We start from the raw sequence: 21,420 nt of genomic DNA, 5'->3' as shown, positions 1-21,420 counted from the left end.
GACCAGGTTGGAAGCTGATGCTGTGTTAAGGTGATTTCCTGAGGTGTTCTGATGTGCCTTCACAATTTCCGATACGTGTTCAGAGTAGTGGGGAGGATTTTGATGAGCCTCTGTGGGTTTTTGTGTTGTAGATAAGACATTCATATGAAGTTTTCCACGTTCTCGGTTCTGTGTTAGCAAAACAAGCAGTGCAGCTCTGGCTGTGGTGTATGTGGTAGGGTTTGGAGCGGTAGCTTCCAGACAGAACTGGATAAAATTGAGATGGGAGAGTTTAAAATTGTCTAATGTTACTTTGAGGCTGATGTGAAACTAGCTTGGATTTCTGCTGGGTTTTGCTTTAATTTAGGGTTTAAATTGTCGCTCCTTTCAGTTGCAGTTTTGGTTTAAGAGTGTGAAATGGCTGTGAGATGAGGTAGGCACCACCTAAGTGAAGACTTTGGGGTTCCCCCCTGCTTCTCTCTGTGCAGATGAGGAGTTTGAGCTAGTTACAGGTGCAGCTGAGCATAGATACTTCTGCTGAGGTGCGCTTCTGGAGCCACAGGAGCGGAGCTGTGTTACCCTTCTTGGTCCTTTCTTCCACCTGCCGGTTGTTCCTCTTGCTCAGGCTCTTCCCGAGTAGATCATTTTCTGGCAATGCAGTTGCTCTTAAGCCTGGAATCTGGGTCAGTGTGTCACACCCACTCTAGGCAGGACCTAAAGCACCTTGTGCAAAAAATGCAACCAAGATGTTGATTTTCTATTGGCAAAGGAGTCAGAAGCACTTAAGACAATCAAATTTGTTGAAATTTTGTCTAAAAAAAGCTGAAGCAACCTAGAGAAGAAATTGAGCAAGATACTGAGAACATTGCTGCAGGCTTGCAGTTCTGGCAGGTTTGTCGAAAGACGACTGTTGGGAATTAGTCCTGTTAAGGTATTAATCTGATGTAGGAATTAGGTTTTTGTCGAAGCGGTGCAGTAATCGTTTTCTGAAATGCCTATGCTTTCTGATAAGAATAATGGACTGCGGGTTACTTTCCAGTATTTTAAGGTTTGCAGCACTCTTGCCTTCTATTCGGGTGTTGTGGATTGAGACTTTGAATTCTTGTTCAGACCGGTCAGGAATACATAAAAAAGAGGTATTTTTTTCTACCTCGTTTGCTCCAGGTCTGGGCAGGAGGTTTCTCCTTTCGCTGTTGTCCTGCAATTTGAAATGGTGAGCTCCTAAATCCTGTTCCTCACATTTCAGCAAAGCGAACCCAAAGTAGTTTTGTGTACCAGGCGTCAAAGATCCAAGTCACGGCAAAGCTGCTGAGAAGCAGCAATCCAGGTTAAATGAACCTTTTTTTTTCTTTTTTAAATACTTCTATAACCTTGCAGTAAACATAGCGAAGATAATAAAAGACAGCAAAAGTAAGTATTGGGTGACGCAGCAGATGGAAGTTTGTAGGACACCTGGTTGAAGGGTCGGCTCAGTGGCGGTGTGCTAACGGAGCCGGGTGGTTGTAGTACGGCTTTATCTTGCCTGTTCAGTGTAACGTGGAATTTGAGGAGGGAGACAGTTGGGTACTGATTCTGAACTTAGAAATAAACATTACATGTTGACTACCTTGCTTCAGCTGATAATGAACTGTTTAAATTTCTTACAGATTTATTGCTCTTAAATCTAGACACTTTTTCTGCTTTTAAATGCTGTTTGTGATTAAATAATTTTGCTGCATTTTGAAGAAATGTATGAATAACTGTACACTTCTATAGCTAAGAGGATATTTTGAGGGAAAATTTTATTTTTCTTTAATGAGCTACATATGCTGCTTGATTTCAAGTACAGGAGAATCTGTAAATCTGGAGGAGCCTTGTGGAGTGTAAAATTTAATAGAAGATACTCTTAATTTGGCAAATCCCAAGCACTGTAGATCTTAATCTGCTGGGCTGGTGGGTACTCGCTGTGCCTGGATGGGAATGTCTCTTCCTGTCTCTCAGATCTTGCCTCTGTTATGTTTACTTAGACCTTATGAAGGATATACAAAACTTAAAGCAATTTGGAGTTTAAAAACCGTAATGAATTGAATACATAAATAATTTTGAGGAAGAGACGTGCGTTTAAAATTCTCGCTGTAATCTTCCAGTCATTTCAAACGGGGCTGAGCGGTACCACAGTGAACTGCAGACTTAATTCACACTCTCTTTGTCTAAATGCTGTAATCTGATTCTTGGGAAGAAAGGAAAGTTGTCTCGGCTATGCTCGCAACGTGTAATTCTTCCCTAAAACTAGTGATGTGTAATTGCCTATTTTATATACAGTCTTGATGCTTTGCAAAAGTTTGTCTTTTGTCCTGTTAAGTAACTTTTGATAATGCCTGATCCATGAGAATCTAGATATAAATTTGAGTATAGTTGGCTTACTGAGAAAAGTAGTAGATGGAAGTAGAAGAATCCGCCCTCTATGTTCCAGCCTAATTAATCAAAAAAATGCCATTTCAAATAAACACATGAGGTTTCCATTAATATTTGTGCACAGTACTTAGTAGTCAGATAATGAGTTAAGAGTAAATGTAAGGAATTCTTTCATGAACAGCGTTCTTACCTTGTCATATGGGAAGTGCCTCAGAAATACTAAATGAGTCCGAAGAAGTTAATTGAGACAGACTTAAAATCTGTATCTTGGTGGTTTTGGTTTCATCTTGTAACTTTACAGTGTTTTCAGTTGAGGATCAGATCATATTTTTGTTCCGAAATAGAACTCGCTTTTGTTCCCAGTTTGGCAGGGACCTGAAGCCGGCTGGGGCGAAATGGGGGTGCTCTGGGGGCTGTGACGCCTGGGGCAGAGGTTCCCCCCAAAGCGGTTCTCGGAGCCCTTCTGGCAGAGAGCAGCGGGAGATAAAAACTTGCAAAAAGGCTGTCTTGATTTCTTGTGATGCTACTTGGCTGTTTGACCCAGTACCCGGTGCTCCTGCTGAGAGGGTGTGTGTTACTGCAGGCAGGGGGGTTGCTGCCCCCTCCCGCCCTCCGTCAGTGCCCGGCTTGGCCTTGGCTCCCTGAGAATGGGTGTAAAGTTGGCCTGATTGACAAATTAATTGGAGACAGTGAGATAAATGGCCAAGTTCAAGTTCTTCATTCAGGTTTTCAGTTCTCCAGGTGCTGGCAGAAGTAGTTTGAACATTTTGCCCACACCTGTGGGGAAAACAACGATGCCCTACCATCGTGGCAGGCTTGGAAGAGGAGGTAGCTCCAAGGAGGAGCTGTGGGTACCGCTGCAGGGACAGGGCAGTGTGAGGTAAGCGGTGAGGTCAGAATGGGTTTCCAGGGTGCTGAACATTCCACAGCAGTCTCCAGCGTGGGCGCAGTGGTAGCTGTGTGGCAGTTTGCTTGGAGTGATGGTGAAGTAAGGCACGTCACGTCGGCTGGTCGGCACCATGGCCAGGTAATGAGGACAACTTGTGCTGTCCATCCTGCCCTGAGATGGGGAATCCTGGGATGAGTCAAACCGCTCTTTTTCTAGTTATTTTTGAAAGGTTGGGGGAGGTTTAGTAGTTGTATTTGGCTCCATAGACCTGAGTTTTCAAGGGGGATTGCCAGGTAAGGCAAGAAGACGGAAGGTTGAACAATTTGGGTGTTGAAACCAGATTAGGGATTTTGTCACCGTTGATATTCGGATTCCCGTTGTGTTTTAGCTGTGCTGCCGGGCTTTGATTGTGCCTTGATGCATCCAGAGGGTTACAGTGAAAAATGGTGGGGGGAAAAACGGAGGCTTTAAGATTTTGTTTTTATGATTTAAAAACCTTGCCTAAGATATGGCATGTCTCTCTTATCTTTCTAAAGTATTAAACCAGTAAATTGCCTCATAGCAGCTTTCTCCACTCAGGAGTAGAATGCGCTCAGAATTCCTTCCCCAAAGAGGGAGCTGCTATGTTTTCAGCATTGAAATGAATAATTTGTTATATATTAATGATTTTTGTACTTTGTGCTGGAAACGACATCTTCTTTATGTCTTCAATTATCTAAGCTATTTAGATGTGCCTCATTTAGATCTTCTCATTATATCTCCTCTAATTTTTTTTCCTCCTCAGTATCTGGGATTTATTACACTTCCCTGACTTGGTTTGGTGTGTGTTGTCCTTAGATGGTCTCCTGCAAGGGTGTATAATTACTCACTGTCCTTAACTTGGTGTAACGAGCTGTGGAACTTAATTTTCTTAACTGCTAACAGCAGTTTTACTGGTGTTACAAGTGCAGTGATGTTTGTTGTCTGCATTGATTAGATTAAGAGTTGGTAGGTTCAGTGTTCTGTAATAAAAGGGAAATTCGATTGAAGAGCACCAGTAACCCTCAATCCATTTTTAGGTGTGTACGGGCTCTGGTTTGCATAGGAGCTAACAAGCTCTCCTGTTCGGGGAAGAGAGACTATGTTGTAGGAGGACAATCTGTTGTAAGCCTGCCTCCTCAAAAAGTTCAATCCATTCAGATTATTCCTATAACTGTTTTGGGTGTTTGAAACTGTCTCTGTGGCGTGATGAGGCTGTGGTTGGAGATGGTGGCTTTGCCCTGTTGCCATAAAAGTCCAGTCCATGCTTGTGTCGAAGCATGGTCATGTAACCAGAGTCAGCTCCCTGGTCGTTTTGCACTGTGGCAACACAAATCATAGTATTTGGCACAGGAGAAGAACAAATGGCCATGGATGGGAGCTCAGTAGCTATCCAAGTTGGTACCGCTGTGAAATTTCCTCTTGCTTCAAACTGCGGCCAGCACTTTATTCTGTGAAATTTTGATGGCTGCGGTTCCTTTTCCCTTCAGCGGGTGTGATGCCCTTGCCGGTGTGTGTGCCCACCACCCGTGCAAGCAGGTGCAAGCGACTCTGAGTCGGCAGCAGGTTGCAGGGTGCACTCAGGAGGGTATTTCCATGTGTCTTTTCTGCCCCTTCCAACACAACCCAACTAAAATCTTGTGGAGTCACTGTGGATGCTATATATCCTCTTCCCACAAAGTTATTTTTGCTGCTTCTGGCTTCCATGCAATGGTTTTGTCTACCAGGCTTCCAACGCCTGCTTTCTCTTTTTGTGTTATAAGCATATGTTCCAAAGGGCATTTTCCTTTGTCTTTTTGAATTTTGGTCATCTGGCTTCAAGGCCTTTGGGCAAAAAGCTAGTGGGAGTTTTTGTGGGGTTGATGGTGGAAAACTGCACCTTTGGAGAGACAGGAGGTGGTTCAAAGGCGGTGTTTTGTCTGTTGTATGCGGTGTAATGTACATGGTAGCAGGGTGTGCAGCACTTGGGTAGAAGTTTACCTGTAGACCTGGTGCCTTCTTTAAAGGGCTCCGAAGGTACACGCATTCTGTTTTATTGAAGAAACTGATAATCCCAGGGAGCTTGTTAAGTTTGTTTAGCAAGATTAAAGATGGTCTTCTAGTGTTACTGTACAAACAAAGTGAGTCCTCTGTCATAAGTTCTGCTGTGTTTTGGCTGTTCAAATCCAGATTGGTAACGGAGGGTTTATAGCAAACCAGCAGGACTAGTTTGCTTCACATCTGTGGACATGTGCCCTGGATGTGGATACAGGATTTAGCTCCAGTGCTGGTGCCTAAAGGCAGGTTTGTTGCCCCTAACGGTTGCTACCTTTAGCCAGAGTTACCCCCCTGACTTGAAGGTGGAGGAGAGTGAGTTGGCATTATCCACTCCTCTGGGATCAGTAGTGGGGGAGCAGTGGGGAACTACTTGAAAGTCCCAAATCCTTCCCTGGAGGAAGGATTCCCAGTCCTGAAAGTCCTTTAGCAAGTACAAGTCATTGATCTCAGCTGGGTTTCTTGGGCTTTTCTCTGCTGCACAAAGGTTTCAACCAACAGGTGTAGGATTACAGTCACAAAAGTGTCTTGGTTCACATGAATTTTAGACGGGAACGTCACTTGTAAAAAGTCATTGAAATTAAAAACTCAGCTCTTTGTGTCTGGAGATCATCCCTTGGAGGCAAGTTTTAGTGGTTCCTTAGCATGGTTGCAAATTAGAAGGTTTTCGTAGTATTTCAGGTTGTTACTCTGCCTTACAAAGAAACAGAATGCACCCAGCTGAGAAAAATACCTCAATACTTCTTTTCAAGAACTAATAGGGGGCTTAGACTCCGCAAAATCATCCTTTTCAGTATTAATAGTGAAGAGAGAAGAGTGTGTTCGCGTTGTCACCATCCACCCCGCTGCACGGCAGAGCCATGGGTGAAAAATGCTTTCAGTGTTCTCAGAACAGTGTGCTTCTGCTGTGAAATCTTCCCCAGTGATGCTGGCGAGCTGATTTCAGCGCTGTTTTATTGAGGCGGTCTCCTGAAAATCCTGTCAGGAAGCTGCAGCATGGCTGGGCTGCTGTCGCAGCCCTGCGCCTGTCCCGCTGCCCTGGCCTCCTGTCCTCTGACAGGTAACAGTAGATACTGCTGCTTGTAATCCAAACCACATCAGTGCTGCTCTGTGCAAAGTAGTTGAGGGGGGAAAAAAAAATACCATTTTCTCCCAAAGCTTTCTCTGTGGCTTGGGTGTTTCAAGCTCCTTGGGGCTGGCGGGGGGAAGCATGTGGCCGCCTCTCTGGCTGAAGTAGCTGAACTGATTTTCCCTTTGCCTGTGCTCCGCGGCTATTTTTTTGTAAGAGCTTAATTAGTTTAGTGAGATGAACATACATTGCAGCAAACATTATCTAGCATAGGTGTTAAGATGTTCCTTAGAATAAAGAGATGGGATTAAACATGGAAAAATCCGCTGTGCTTTGCGGTCTTGCACTACAGCGTTCCTGACTGCCGAGCAACACTGCTTGCATTGAAGCACGTAGGCCCTTTAATTAATTAATTAAACTTTGCATGAAGTAGTTTTTGATTTCCTCCCTCTTGTTGGAGCATGAATTTTTGACTATTTGCTCCCAGTTCATTGAATAAAAATTGGAATCACTGGAGATGGTCTTGAGGGAAAGATGGGATAAAACCTGGCTTTGACTATGTTTACCCACGACTGGGGAGGGGGGAAAGCTGCGAATACTGGGAAGGCATCCCTGGAGCAGATGGTGCTGGCACGGATCCTCCTCAGGATGGGATTCAAGTTCCTTTCCCCGAGCCATGTACTCCCGATCAGCCGGCGTGCAGTGCTGCTGCAGAGCCTCGCTCCTCGCTCCGTGCTTCCTGGCTGGCTGAACTTGCCTGGCATTTCTTGACCTGGTTCAAAAATAGCCGGAGTATTCTCAGTAAGGGTGCGTTGGAACAGAGGTTTGGGGGTGGTTTCTGCCCGTGTCCCGCTGCTCCAACAGTCACTTTTCTTTTTCTTCTGACTCTTCACCAGGATCAGCTGTATTTTCCTGGTGAACAGTGTTTTTCTTCAGTAGTTTGGAGGAAAGCTCTGGCAGATGGAGGCCTGGAGCTTATCATCTCCCGTGGTTAGTCTGGGGGACAGGAGATGCTGTTTCCTCTTTTTGTATTTGTGCAAAACATTGGTGTAGTAAATAGTTCTTGTAGGTATGGATCAAGTATACTTCTTATCTTCAAATGCTGACCCTGAAATATAGCAAATTGTTTTTTCTGTATGGCAAGACTGGAAATGTCTTGGGGCATGGCCACCCTGGAGATGGGAGGGGTTGGTTAAAGGGCCTTTTTGTTTTAAGGCTGTAACAATTTCTGTTGGAAACACAGCTGTTGGAATATCTGTGGGGGTGAAGGGAGTGAACAGTATCTCTTTCCTCAGTCGGTTGTGCTCTGGGATCTTGTGCAATATTGGGATTTATAGTTTGATGTTTATTATGGAGCGTGCCTTGCACCTCTGGCTCCTGGCTTGGGAAGAGCTCTTTGGTCATCGCGTTTAGGGGCGCAGTAACGCTGCGGTTGAGGAGGCAGCAGGCAAATGCTAGAGGATAGGATGAGCGTGCAAGGGGCCCTGATTTTATGCATGAAATTCCTTTAAAGGCCGTGCTGGGGAGGGGCTTAGACTCGCAGACCATAGTTCGGAAACAAATTTTATGTAAAAGTTACTCTGACAAGTTCTAAAATTTTCTGTTCTTTAGAATTTCAAGTCAAAACTGTTTGTTTGCCTTTGAGATTAAAAAATTGTTTTAGCCAGGTAAAAGTGTAAGAGAAACCTTGGTGACCTGCGTGTTGAGTGTCTCCAAATTCATATCTGGTATTTGTTTTAATTATAGGAGGCAGGCAAGAGCATCTGCTGTCTCTTTGGGGGAGTCTGAGCTTTATGCCGTGCATGCTGATTAAAACGCTGATACAGCACTGTTTCTCTATTTTGTTTTTCCTAACACAAAGAGTACTTTTAGTAGCATCTGGAATACTTCTTGGCTAGTTTGAAATCAACTGAAATGCAAACATACTTTGCTTGTGATTCAGAAATCACGTTTGACATCGTGTTGCTGCGCCTTTTATTCCTTAGAAGCCCCGTGCTGCCCTCCCGTGGTAGCGTGAGCGTATTGAACGTGCCGTAGCTGCTTTTCGGACATGGAGGATATTTTCGTAGTTGTGTTTGCAACTGAAATGCCACTAAAACATTTTGTTTGCCTTGTAAGTTTCTAGCATAATCTTACAAAGGTACATTTTAAAAATTGTGATCTCATCCTGAACTGTTCTGGATTCCTACCCCCGCGCCCCCCCCCCCCCCCAATTTTGAAGTAAATTTAAATTGAGCAATTTTATTCTTCACATTGAAAGATGCGTTGGAATTGTGTATCTACATTTAAAAGTTTTCTGACACTTTGTTTTGTCTATGTACGTTGCAAATAATGAAGTGTAGCGAAGTTATATTTAAAATCCCCTAATGTTATGATTTCTAATGTAACCTAGCATGTGGATGAAAAAGAATGTTGGTCAGAGCTGTTGGTTTTGAACCTAGATACAGACAAGGATGAAACATTCTGGTGGAAGGCTTTGAGGGACAGCTAGTTCTACACACGCTGAATAGATGCTGAAGGTAGCGGGGGGGTTTGTTCGTGACCGCCATTCTGATGACACACAACTTCATATGATGAATGGAGGGGGCGATGTCAAGTCTACGGTCTATATTTAGACCCTATCCCATCTCACAGATGATACCGGTATCGGGAGCTCCCTGATACCTGACGCGTCTTAGGGCCCTGCTAACAAATTGGTGAAGTGGATTTTTGCTCAGGAGCTCTTCAATGTTAGAGGATAATACTTACAAGTGCTTTCTGGGGGGGAATAGGGGAGAGAAATGAAAAATACATCCGTGTCTTTTTGTGAAACCCATTAAAGCAAGTAGAAAGAAAACAAAGTTTTTTAACCAGTGTGGTTTTTTTCTGCCCCTTTTCTTTCTTTCTCCCTTTTCGTTTCCTCTCTTCAGGCGCTGCCGCCGTACTAGAAATATGGGGTCGGAAAACCCGCAGAACCCTGGCTGTAAGATCATGACCTTTCGTCCCACCCTTGAGGAGTTTCGGGACTTTGGGAAATACATTGCTTACATGGAATCGCAAGGAGCTCACCGAGCAGGGCTTGCCAAGGTGAGTTGCCCCAGGTTAGGTAGTTGAAAGCCTCCTGAAGGCTGCCCTCCCCAGGCTCGGCATTGTCTAAGGTGCCTGTGAAGCGGTACCACTCACAAGCAGTTCGCTTTCATGTAGTCAAGCAGAATGTGGTTTTGAAAATCGTGCTTGCAATCTCTGTTTCCGTTTACCGAGAGAGGAAAAGCAGCAGAGTTGCAGGCCTTGCATAAGGGTGAAAAGAAGTGTTTATTTGCAGGATGTCTTTTCCTGATCCCTAAGTGGAAAAAAAGGACGTTCCCAGCTCTGGTGGAGATGGGTTGAGGGTATTTCCACGTCCTTGTTCTGTTGCTGGCCATACAGACAGGCGTAGCCAGGGTCCTTGAGGGCTGGGGCTGTGAGTTTGCAGCTTCCCTGGAGTGTCGGGTAAAGCATCAAGCTTTTGAAGTCTGCTCAGGTTTGGATGGGGAAGAGGGCCTAAATCTGCACCGTGTGAATGGGTGCAGACTTTTTACTCCGACCTTTTTAATATTCTGGGCTACTACTTCAGGCTGACTTGAATCTAGACCTGTAAATGGGTGGTGTACATGTATGCCATTCCCAAAATACCTGAAAGCCTTTTTGAACTTTAGGAAGCAGTTCTCCAGCCTGCTTGAAAACATCATTCTGCTTCCTTCCCATCAGCATCTTTACACTGAAACTGATGAAACATTGTGAGAACTTTGCATGTGAAGCTTCTGAAGTCCAGTACTTGATGTAGAACTGCTTGGAAAAATTCAGGACTAGGTGATTAGAAAGAGTATTTCTGTGCCTGTGTCATGTTGCACCATAGGCTGAGAGAGGTCATTTATTCTGACAAGGTAGTTATGTATGGTATTTAGCAGAACTTAATAAAGCTGTTAGGCGTGTAATAATTCTTATTTCTTCTAAAACACAGGTCAATTACTGTTTTTATTACAGTTCTAAATAGAGCTGGGTATTGATAAAAAGCTCTCTGTGAAATGTTTCCTTGTCCACTCAAGTGTACTAGCAATTACGTTCTGTGAGTCTGCTAGGGTAGATTATTAAAATAGAGGTTGTTGGTGAATTCCAGATGTTGTAAAGAAATTACTCTACTTGTAGGACTACATCTAAGCATTTCAAGTTAATTTTTGTATGTCTCTGTTGCAACTGCAGTTCAGAGCCTTGTAATGGAAGCAGGGCTCATCATATCCTGGAGGAGCCATTCCCACAAAAATCAGTAACTTGTTCTCCAGTTCCCCTAACTTTTTTTGGTTAATCCTTACAGCAAATTAGATTGCAGATATTTTATTTTTTCATTCCACATGCCCGCTGAATGTCCTACTGATTGTTCTCTGATCTTGAGCCTAGAATTGTTGGCAGCCCTTCTGTTTAAAATCGCAGCTTTTTCTTCCAGGTTCAGCACTGCTTTGCAGCAGTTTTTTTGCACAGCCTCCAAGAGTGAGGAAAGCGTCTGGATGTGTTCCTGATGGTTTTCTTTTGTTCTTCTCTACCCCTTACCCTTTTCGTTTAAGGAGCTGGTCCCTGATATGTCACCTACAAATACAGGAACATCAGCAGCACTAACGCAACAGGATTTTCAGCCTTCCTAGTTAGAAAAAAACCCTAAACAAATGATACACACACCTTTGATACACACCCCCCTCCCAAAATCTACCCCCTCAAGAAAACCCTAATGTAAGTAATCTTCTAGATGGAGTAGTTGTTTAGACTACTGTAAAAGGACTTCTACATATGCAACATACTGATAAAGCTGCTGGAGTCTTCAGGAAGCTCTGTGGAATGGTAGGTGAGAGAGAAATGCTGTTCTGGAGGGAAAGCATGTGCAGTCCTTCTGGCATGCAGTGTATTTCCTTGGTATAACTATCTTTTTATCATCACTGGCCGCCTTCTGTGACACTGTGCTGGTGGGATTGCTAGCAGGCAGGCTGTCAGCCCTCTGACTATGCCAGCTAGTCCTGTACTTCAGCAGATGCAGAACAGGTGTCTTGTCATATGTGTTGGTTATTTGAGAGGCTGCTGATATCTGATAACCTGCAGCAGCAGGATGAAATGCCTTCCACTTAAAACAGCTTTTTCTTCAGTTGAAGTTGTGTTTGCCTGCTGTGAACATGGTTTGTTTTTGTGTGTGTTTTTTTCCCCTCCCAATTCTAGGTGATACCTCCTAAGGAATGGAAGCCCCGAAAAACCTATGATGACATAGATGACATGGTTATCCCAGCCCCTATTCAGCAGGTGGTTACTGGACAGTCGGGCTTATTCACCCAGTATAATATACAGAAGAAACCTATGACTGTGGGAGAATACCGGCGTCTGGCTAATAGTGAGAAGTATGTTGGTGTTAAGTGATGCGCTTTTGTTGTGAGTGGGGGAGTTGTGTGGAAAGCCTTTCTTTCTAGAATCAAGCTGAAAAGAAAATGCAGCCTTGTTAAATAGGAAGCATTTTGGAGGAAATTGCTTTTTCTTGAAAGCTTACATCCAGAATCTCAAAGAAGTTTGTGGGTTTTGGTGTATCTTAGATCTTTTTCTGGGAGCTGACATAGAAAGATTCCTCAAAGTCAGTATTTGGCTAAGAATCTACCTGGAAAGAATGGCTTGGGACTCAAGGGAGAGTTCTCAATGTATTAATGGTTGTTCTGGAAAATGGGTTTCATTGCTGAGGTAGAAATGCAAATATCATGGGGTGCCTGAGCCATTATTAGTAACGTGAGTGTCTTCCAAAGTGCCTGGGAACTTTGCAGAGCGCTTCAGTTAGCTGGGACAAGCCAACTGATACCAACCGCAGTGGCATCCTTCTTCCAGAGTCACTCTTTAATGCTCTGGAGTACCTTGTGTTTTAACTCGAGCAATGCTGGCATTATGCAATCAACTTTGAAATACTGCTAATGTAGCACACACCTGAGTGCTTTACCTGCCTTCAGCTCCCTGTGTAAAACTGCATCTCGGGTGTCTTTAGGGTGGGCATCTGGTGCTTCACGTAAGTGCACATCCTGTTTGTCAGTGTGCGCAAAGAGGTTTTGTAGAAAGGTGTAAAAGGCAATAAATGGTATTAATCTGAGCAGAATTAAAAATGAAGTGCACCTTCAATAACCTCCTGAGTGTGCCTACTTTGAAATGCATGCTTCTTTTCAGTCATTCATCCTTCTGTGATGAGTGTTCCTTGGGTGGTCTTACATTCTTATCTTTTCCATGTTCTTATCAGGTATTGTACTCCACGCCATCAAGATTTTGAAGACTTGGAGCGCAAGTACTGGAAGAATCTCACTTTTGTCTCACCAATTTATGGGGCTGATATCAGTGGCTCACTATATGATGCAGTAAGTTAAATGCTTCTGTTTTATTTATTTTAAATATGGACACTGACTTCCTTGTTGCTCTTTTCTCATTAAGGAAAAGAGTAATTCAGTATTTATTTGATTAGCAGTCTTAAAAAAAAAAAAAAGTAATATCTTTATTTTTCCCTCATTATGGAAGTGTGACTAAACTTTCCACCTTCCCCAGAGTTTTAAGGTAACAGAGTCAGTGGAAGCTGTGAAAAGTTTAGTTTTACTAGAAAAATGAGGAAAAAAGTAATTTAAATGAGTTCTTACAAAGCGTGTGGCCAGAAATTGTATCTAGCTTGCAGAAAAGTTTGTTAAAGAAGCCTGGACTGGTATAATGTTGTGCCCAGATGTATGTGATGGCATGCAGGTAAATTAAAAGTAAGCTGCTGATCCTGATCCCTATTATGCTAGGGTTTGGGTTTGTGTTTTGTTTTGTCTTCTTTATTTCCTATTTTTAAAAAGGGGATAAAAAATAGCTATTTCTGCTGAAGCATCTTCGAGAGCCAGAAAAAAGCAGCATTTTAAGAAATTGGATGCTTAATCAAAAATACTTTTGATTCTTAACACAACGAAAGTATTTGCATTTGGATTTTTCCTTTATAGGCAGCTATACTGGGATGCAATGCACCTGTGCGCTAAATTATTTTACACTTCAAATTGTTTAAGCTTTTCCTTTGTGAAATTGCATCCTAGGCTTAAAGTAACTCTGTTGCTGTTTCTTCTGCTGTAAATGATAAAGGTTGCTTATCTTCTTGCTCTGTTTAGGCAGATAATTTAAAGCAGTGCCCTTTCTCTGTAGTCTCCTTTTGAGGGGAAAGTGGCCCTTTTTTGGAGTGGTGTCTGATTGTCTGCAGTATAAACTGAATGTTAATGTAAGAGTTTATTATCAACATGGTTTAAGATGGAATTATTTGGGATACACGTAGATATCTGAGGTCTTCACAGCCATGGACATCAAAGTTATCCATAGTATTTGGTGCTTTGATGAGAATTTCACATTCTTGTCCATGATATGACCAAGGGGAGGTGACATAACCAGGCACAAATGCAAACTTCAGGAGAGGTAGCTTCTGCAATGTACTGAATACACATTGTGTTGCCTTCTATTTCCTTCAGGTTCCTATAAGCAGAAATTAAGTAGTTGAATCACCAGTCACATCTAAGCCCAATTACTGACATTGCTGCAAGTATTGAGGTGTGAGAGTCATGAAACACATTCTTCCTCTGCATTGTCTCACTTTTCATCTCGCTTTTTAGCCATTTCCTCCCTGCCCCTGGGTGATTATTTTTTTTTTTCAGGTTGATGTAGAAAGTTTCAGGATTGAGCAGCCTGTGTTTCACTGTCCTGCAGTTACTCCTGCAAGCAGCATGAAGCTGGGATTGCTCGCATGCTTACCAGTTACTTGCATGCGTGTTAAGTAGGCTGGGGAAAGGGGTGTGAAGTAGACTCTTGGTTTCCTTTTGGAGTCTATTACTCTCGGGTCATCTCAAGGTTACAGATTTATACCAGTTTATGCGACTTCACCATTTCATACTGAAGTAGAGAAAGCCAGCTTTCAGATGTAGAATGTCTTACTGCTTTTTCTGTTTGAATGTTGATAACAAGAAGACTGTCTTCCCTGCTCTTTCTGTGAAGCACTGAGCTGAGGTACAGGTCTCTGCCACTTTGGCCACCTTGAAGTCTAGCTGCTATGTGTTCGTCAGGTGAAGAACATCTGGATGGAATATATCATTGAGAGAAGTGTATTTTACCCTTGGTTTATCTTGTGTTTAGTAGTAGAACAGTTATTTAATAGTAGGGTATTGCGTAGTACAAGTGCCTCTTCAGAGAACACATTTAGTGAGAAGTTAGCAATCAATTCCTTTGCCATGAAGTAGCGGTAAGGCATGCTTTTCATGGTTATTGATGAACATTAAAAGTAAGCGTTCTGGAAGGAGGTGGAATTAAATTAACACAAATAACACTAGGATATCCACGTTTTAAGGCATTGAAAGGAAGCTGTGGGCTGTTACTCTGCTATAGCAAGTCCTGATCTGCTCCAATACAAACCATTTATCCCAAATTACAGGATGTGGAAGAATGGAATATTGGCAATCTGAATACCCTCTTAGACATGGTGGAACACGAGTGTGGCATTATCATAGAAGGTGTAAACACTCCCTACCTCTACTTTGGGATGTGGAAGACAACGTTTGCTTGGCATACAGAGGACATGGATCTCTACAGTATCAACTACTTGCATTTTGGGGAGCCAAAATCCTGGTAAGTGACAGAGCACTAATAGATGGTGGCTGCGTACCTTTGCCCTCTTCTTAGAGCCCACTGCAATATCCTTTCCTTCACATCTACCTGATCCCATTAGGCTTACTAATCTCTCACTTCCTCCTTTTTTTGTTTTTTTTTTTTTATTTTATTTTTTGCTCCTCTCCTACTCAACACTTTCTTTCATGCTGACTTGCTCAGAGGCCTAATTCTAACTTTCTAGAAAAGCAGTAGAATTAGGGAGACTTGCTGACACCACGATTAAAAACAGGTTTCAACACTTGGGGGTTTTTGAGAACTAATGTGCAGGAGAGCACTCCCACCAATATGGGAGAGCAAATCGTGATGGGAATGTGTGGTTGCTTCAGATGCACTTTAATAATGAAAGTCTGTTGCACTTGGATTGTGCTGTAGGCAGGAAACATCTGTTACTTTAAAATTTCCATTATTTAAATGTGTAAATATGCTTACAACTCCAGGGATAAGGTAGGTCAAAGGGTTGCTTTTTCATGGTTAGTTCTTAGAAATTCTAACAGTAAGCATTTTTCAACATGGCTGATGCATAGACTGGTTGGAAGTAACTTTCCACAAAAATGACCAGTAGATAAGGATGAAATTAACAACCTGAGAAATCTGAAATAAGTTACCAAGAGTCTGTATTCTTCTTTCTCAAGCCTCCTACTTAAAAGTATAACCACAGAGACTTAGCAACCCAGAAGAGCTTTGCTGAAGATCTTGATGTGACTAATAAATATTGACATTTGCGTGCAAATTAGAGCTTAAATGTCATTGTGAAGCTGCTGTCATTGTGCCCTGGCAGTGGCAGACGAGATTCTCCCATCTCTCTGTGATATGAGTCCCCAGTGACACCAAGTATCTCCAGGCTGTTAGTGCCTGTGGGCATATAAAAGCTACCGACAGCAAAGAGGCTGTAATGAATGGATATAGTGTTCTTTTAATCTTGAAAGGGAGTGGAGGGGAGGGGCTGAGTCTGTAACATCCAGCTATAGTCTTAATGTGAATTTAAAAAATCTTTCCAACGTGTCAGAAAATCTGTTTCCTCAGCATACCTGATCCTTAGTCTCCCTCTTTCAGGCAGATGTGCATGGAATTTGCAGAATCTCTTATGATACCTCTGTTTAAACAAGCTTGATCTCAAGAAACATGTCTCTGGCTTACAAATGAAATGTGACATGCTCTTAGTTTAGATGCTGTCAGGTTTTTCCTTCAGCTTCAGAAGTGTTCATTCAGAGCCCTGTTTATTTGGTTCCTGTTCCCAGTAGATGGTGCCACCAGCACGCGAGAAGCACTGCCTCTCCTTTGCCCATACAGCACAGCGACCACCAGCAAAGCCAGTGTTGCCTTCAGTGTGGTAGTCTCAGCATGTCAGCACCAAAGAGCTGGCTGCTCAGAGTTGTACGAGCATCTGACCTGACGTTTGCATTAGGGTCGTGCGATCATGGCTGCCTCTGACTGCTCCTTTCCTCCCTGAGTGTTACAGTTCTGCCTCATCTGTCATCATCTTGCTTTTTGTTCTGAGCCCAGAATAGGGTTATTGCTTTCAAAAAGTGGAAATCGGAACAGATGACCTTGAAAAAAGAAGCTGGTTATGGCATGAAAATAACGGCTGTTCTGCAGACTCTCACATTGTGAGCAACAGTTAAGAGAACAGATGCTAAATGAAGTATAGATGAAGTATTTCTAGCCTGACCTAAACTGTTTTTCTGCTTGCGTGCATCTTAAGAACATCATGCTGTTGTTTGGTTTGGTCATGTTTTGGGGGTTTTTGGTGATTTGGGTGTTTTTTGAGTTTTGGTGTTTTTTTTTAATACTATAGATACAATGTGTGCGTATCTTCACATACTGTGTACATTATAAGGATGATAAAGTCATTGCATGAAGCTGTTGCCTCATCTTTACTAAACAGAGTTTTTTCCTTATGTCTTTATGTTTGCTTTTGTTTCCGTGGGGAATACAGATTGCGTAGTAGAGAAACAAACAAACGTCCAGACAGGAAAACCTGAAACAGCTTTGTGTAGTGTGTTTGTGTGAAGAGGTTAAGAATCAGAAAGAGGTAGAAATTGTAGATGGAAACTTGTATCTGGCACATATCAGATCTTACAAGTTCTTGGTAGCTCTTATTTCTGTCTGATCGTCTGAGGATTTTGAGGAGATGCTGGGGAACACCTAATATTCCCCTAAGAAGGGTTTCAGCTGTTGAAATGTTCAGCCACTACTGCTTGTTTGGAACAGAGAAGAGAAATCATAAAAACCTGGAAGAGCTCAGGTGTTGCTGGTTAAAAATCAAAGCAGGAACATGCTCTGCATCTGGTTGTTTTTTGGTTGTTTGTTGGTTGGTTTTTTTTGTGGTTTTGGTGGTTTTTAAAAAAAGTATTTACTCAGGAGGGGATGATTTTTAACCAACCATTCTGTGTTTGTATAGTTCTTTTACAGTAACTGGTTCTAGAAACCTTACACAGCTGGGGGAAAACAAGGATTTTGAGGTCAGACCATGTTTTGGGCAAAACGTTTTCCCGTTCAGTGGAGTTTTTTTTTTTAAATAGATGACAGTGTGTAACAGAACTAGATACATTGTGACAGGACGCCACTGCTGGTTTGGCAGCCCCTCCCCCCGTTCCCAGGAGTATGCCGCTTGCCCGAGTCGTTTCTTCCTTGTTTTCCACTATGACAGCTTCTGCTGACGAGTTCTCACGCTCCTCTCTGAACAAGCATTGGCTTGGGAAGAGCCAATGTGAACCCCTTTGAGCAGCCCCGGAACGCTCCGGGTACCCGCGATGACAAGCTGTCCATCCCGGAGCTCGGCTGGGGGAGCTCTTGGGCTGCGGTGATGAGATGCCGGCAGCGCAGCCTGGCTTTGCTCAAGGATGGCTAAAATGTTAGTTCTGTTTTTCTGGCACCACCTCTGCGGAAATTTCCCAGCTTCCTCCATCCTTTTTATAGACTCTCTGACTCTGACAGTGATCATCTTAGAAGCACCTCGGGGAATAGCAGGAGTATGGAGAGTTACGAAGTCTACCGGTTTGGGGCTGAGCTCTAAAATAAGATGCAGAGTTATTGTTTGGGCTGTCAGAGATATTTATATAGTGAAACCAAGCACTCTGTGTATTGGTAGTATTCTACTTCAAAATTATGTGTTAAAAACCATAACTCTTTCTTCATGTCCCTCATAAATTATCTTAGGCTGCTTTATTCCAGGTTGTGCGACAAGAAGCCCTGCTTTTCAGGGTAGCGTGTAGGAGTGGTGAGAAGCCACCAGCTCTGTTTCCTTATGAAGGCAAGGTGAGGAAGGAATCGGGCCGATTGAGGTTGCCTCCCAGACCTCATTCAAGTGTGTTCTACAAGAAAATTCAATGTTTATTTGCTGTGGAAGAGGTGAAGTACCTTCTCAGGGAGGTCTGGGTGGTATGTTTGGACCATGAGAAGCCACCTCAGTGGACAGAGATAAGCTGAGACAGGAATCTGGCTCATGGGTCAGGGAGATGGTTATTGAAGTATTATTTTGTATGTGTCTCTCACTTCTGTCTCTGGAATTTTGGGTTATACCTCTTATAAAACAGGTGCTTTGGGGGCTGTTGGGATTACAGTTAAAATAAATGTCTGCGCTTCAACAGCTGAAGGTGGCTCCTTTGTATAACCTAATGAGCATCTGCTTCGTCATACAGCTCCTTGATTAATGTGTGTCTCTGTCACTGCAGAGAAGTCCTGCTGCCAACACTTTCTGGTGCTGTTTCTTTCCGTAAGCAGAGTAGAACAGGCTGCAGCAATATGAGTTGTCTACACAGAGTTGTGTCTCGGGGGGTGCAGGGTGAAAAATCGTTCAGTGCTAAGTGAAGTACTTGAGCAGTAAAGGGTCATCCAGTGATGAGGGAGAGGAAAGGGGGTAATGGAAGACAGCTTTTTTTTTCCCTGCTTTTCCCATCTCACGAAGTGATTTATCTATACCTGTACATTGCAGTGCATTTATTTCTTAAATTCTGTCTTCTTGTATACCAAGAAGAATGAGCACTGTTATATATCTTTAGCCGTAATGACTGCTGCTGCAAAGATACCTATGCTGCCCCTTTCGGGTTATACTTGCCTCATATTGAAGATGATAATCTCTTCTGATGCACCGTTTCTCAGGCGTATGCATCTGGTCTACATTGTAGTCACACTGCTGTTGTTTTTTAGCTGGAAAATCAGTCTGACAGGCTGAAGAGGTAGCCTGAAAGGTGTGGGCACTTTCCATCAAAAATACCAGGAATTAGGAGCTGTTGTGTAACTTCATGTTAAGCTTCTCGGGCAGGGAGCTGCCAGATTGAGTTGCTTGCTTGCTTGCTTTTTTCTCAGATGACAATAAAATGTCCCTCTCCCATTAGTAGTTTAATTACAACCTTTTCATAGTCTCTCTTGATTTTGCAGCCTATATTAAACCTCTTGTGGTAGGAGTTTTTACTGTATCAATTATACATATTATGTATAATTACCTTATATGTTCATATGCTGAGATCTAACATAAGAGCATATTATCAAAAGATGCTGACAGAAGACTGATTTTTATAATGACAGAAGCAACAAAACTGAATGCCAAGCCTCATACTTCATGGTTATAATAGCATTTTATTGAGGAACGTATGCTTCTCAGCCCTTGCAATTTCAAAAGCTTATTTTTAAACACTGCGATACTCCACCATCACTTCGTTTCATTTCTATAAAAATGTGCAGTACCTACCTTGAGGGCTTGCTGTGGTAGGGAAGTGCTGAAGGAAACTTTAAATCTCAATAACGTGAATTTGATGGATATATTTTGGAGGTGTAATGTCTCTATCTTGTTTTGTCAACACTGCAACACCTGACTGGGTAATAAGGTTATTTTTCCTCAGATATTTTGTGACTGATCCTGCTGTATAATATTTAATATACATTCTGTAAGTACTAATGGGATGTTATACTGTATTCTTTCTTTTGGAAACGGCGTATGTTAAACCAGAGTGACAGTGAGGATGGTAATTGATTTTTATGAAATGTCCCTGTTTCCTTATCATGATGGATGCTTAATCTCATTTAATTAAAATAAGGAACCAGCTTTAGCTTAAAGTTATATGGTCTCCTCTCCAAAACATTCCCTTGCTGAAAGTGGATCATGCATAATCTGTTTGACTTTGATATCACAAAGTACACTTTATGCCAGAACAGCAGTTTAGGCAGAACTAAGGACGAATTACCAAAGGAACTTTTAAAATAATATGATTAGTTGAAAGCACTGGTCACAGATACAATTACATTTTAAAAAAAAACACTTCTAGAATTCTGACTTGTAAAAGTCTAAAGACTACTCACTTGAAAGTACATAGTTACCTGAAAACTTGGTTGGTTAAAGTGTTTTAGAATTTCTGCTTCCATTCCTCCAGGTATCTAGCAAGGTTCCCAATGTCGGGTAAGTCTGTAGGAATCGAGGAAAACAAGTCCACCGAAGGACTTGCGTGTAATACCTACAGTTTAATAAATTTGTAGTATCTGTAACTGATGCCACCATCAACAGGGAAAGCTTACGTTTTTTAACAGTGATATGATGGGGAGATTTAAAGCAAGACATGATTGTTCCCCTGGGAGAGGATTGTAAAAGGAGCGCTCTGTATTCTTGGCTGAAAGCATATACTAAAGTAGCTGCAGATATGAAGTGCTGAGAATCACACTGCTGATTTTATTTTTCATTGTTTTATTTTTCATGTTGCTCCCTTCTTAGGGAACATTGCAGCTGTCTTAATCGGTACTTTTGTCCTATCCTTCCCCCCAGGGCAGAAAACGTTAGTCCCTGGAAAACTATCTTGGAGAATGAAAATGACCTAATACAGCCATGGAGCTTAATTCTTGCAGCTTCTCTCCTGCCTTTTCCATGCAGGATGCAGGGTCCTTATCCCCATTTCCCCCATGTGGCATGCTGCACCATCCCTCTGCTTTAACACACTCTCACATATGTTGCAGTTTGTTGGGAGCTTGATGTAATCTCATTTAAAGCAGCTGGGTTTCATGTTTGATACTGAATTGTGTGGCAGCAGGGGGGAAGGGCACTTGTCCCTTGCATCATTTATTGCCTTCTAACTGTTACATTTCCTTAGGAGGCCATTGCATGAGGTGGTTGAGTTGCTGAATTGATCAGATGTGATTATAAGTCTTGATTGTTGGGATCTCAGTAACCCTTGCACCCTGGAGATCCTGTGAGTTTCTTGAAGCTAGATTACCTGGGATCACATGTGTGTTTTGCCCTTGAGGGAACTGAGGACTCTGAATTTGCTACACTCTGACTTTTCATTTTGCTCCATATGGATACTTTTTTTTCCCCCTGACTTTTCCTGTTTCTTGGCATTAGGGGAATTTAGAAGAAGAC

At 42.6% G+C, this 21,420-nt stretch overlaps 1 protein-coding gene across 3 annotated transcripts in view; it reads left to right on the top strand.

The window, feature by feature from the left end:
* Nucleotides 1–21,420, top strand: part of KDM4B (lysine demethylase 4B) — a 92,603-nt gene that overhangs the window by 3,955 nt on the left and 67,228 nt on the right. For all 3 annotated transcript variants that reach the window (XM_055804111.1, XM_055804110.1, XM_055804109.1), the window contains exons 2-5: nt 9,293–9,449; nt 11,601–11,776; nt 12,649–12,763; nt 14,839–15,032. In XM_055804111.1, coding sequence (XP_055660086.1) covers nt 9,315–9,449; nt 11,601–11,776; nt 12,649–12,763; nt 14,839–15,032 — 620 coding nt within the window. In that variant the 5' untranslated portion in view covers nt 9,293–9,314. The remainder of the gene's footprint in view (nt 1–9,292; nt 9,450–11,600; nt 11,777–12,648; nt 12,764–14,838; nt 15,033–21,420) is intronic.

The sequence above is a fragment of the Falco peregrinus genome, chromosome 5, assembly GCF_023634155.1.
Source record: "Falco peregrinus isolate bFalPer1 chromosome 5, bFalPer1.pri, whole genome shotgun sequence".
Taxonomy (NCBI): domain Eukaryota; kingdom Metazoa; phylum Chordata; class Aves; order Falconiformes; family Falconidae; genus Falco; species Falco peregrinus.
Note: the sequence above shows the minus strand (reverse complement) of the source record. Positions and strands in the feature narration are given on the sequence as shown.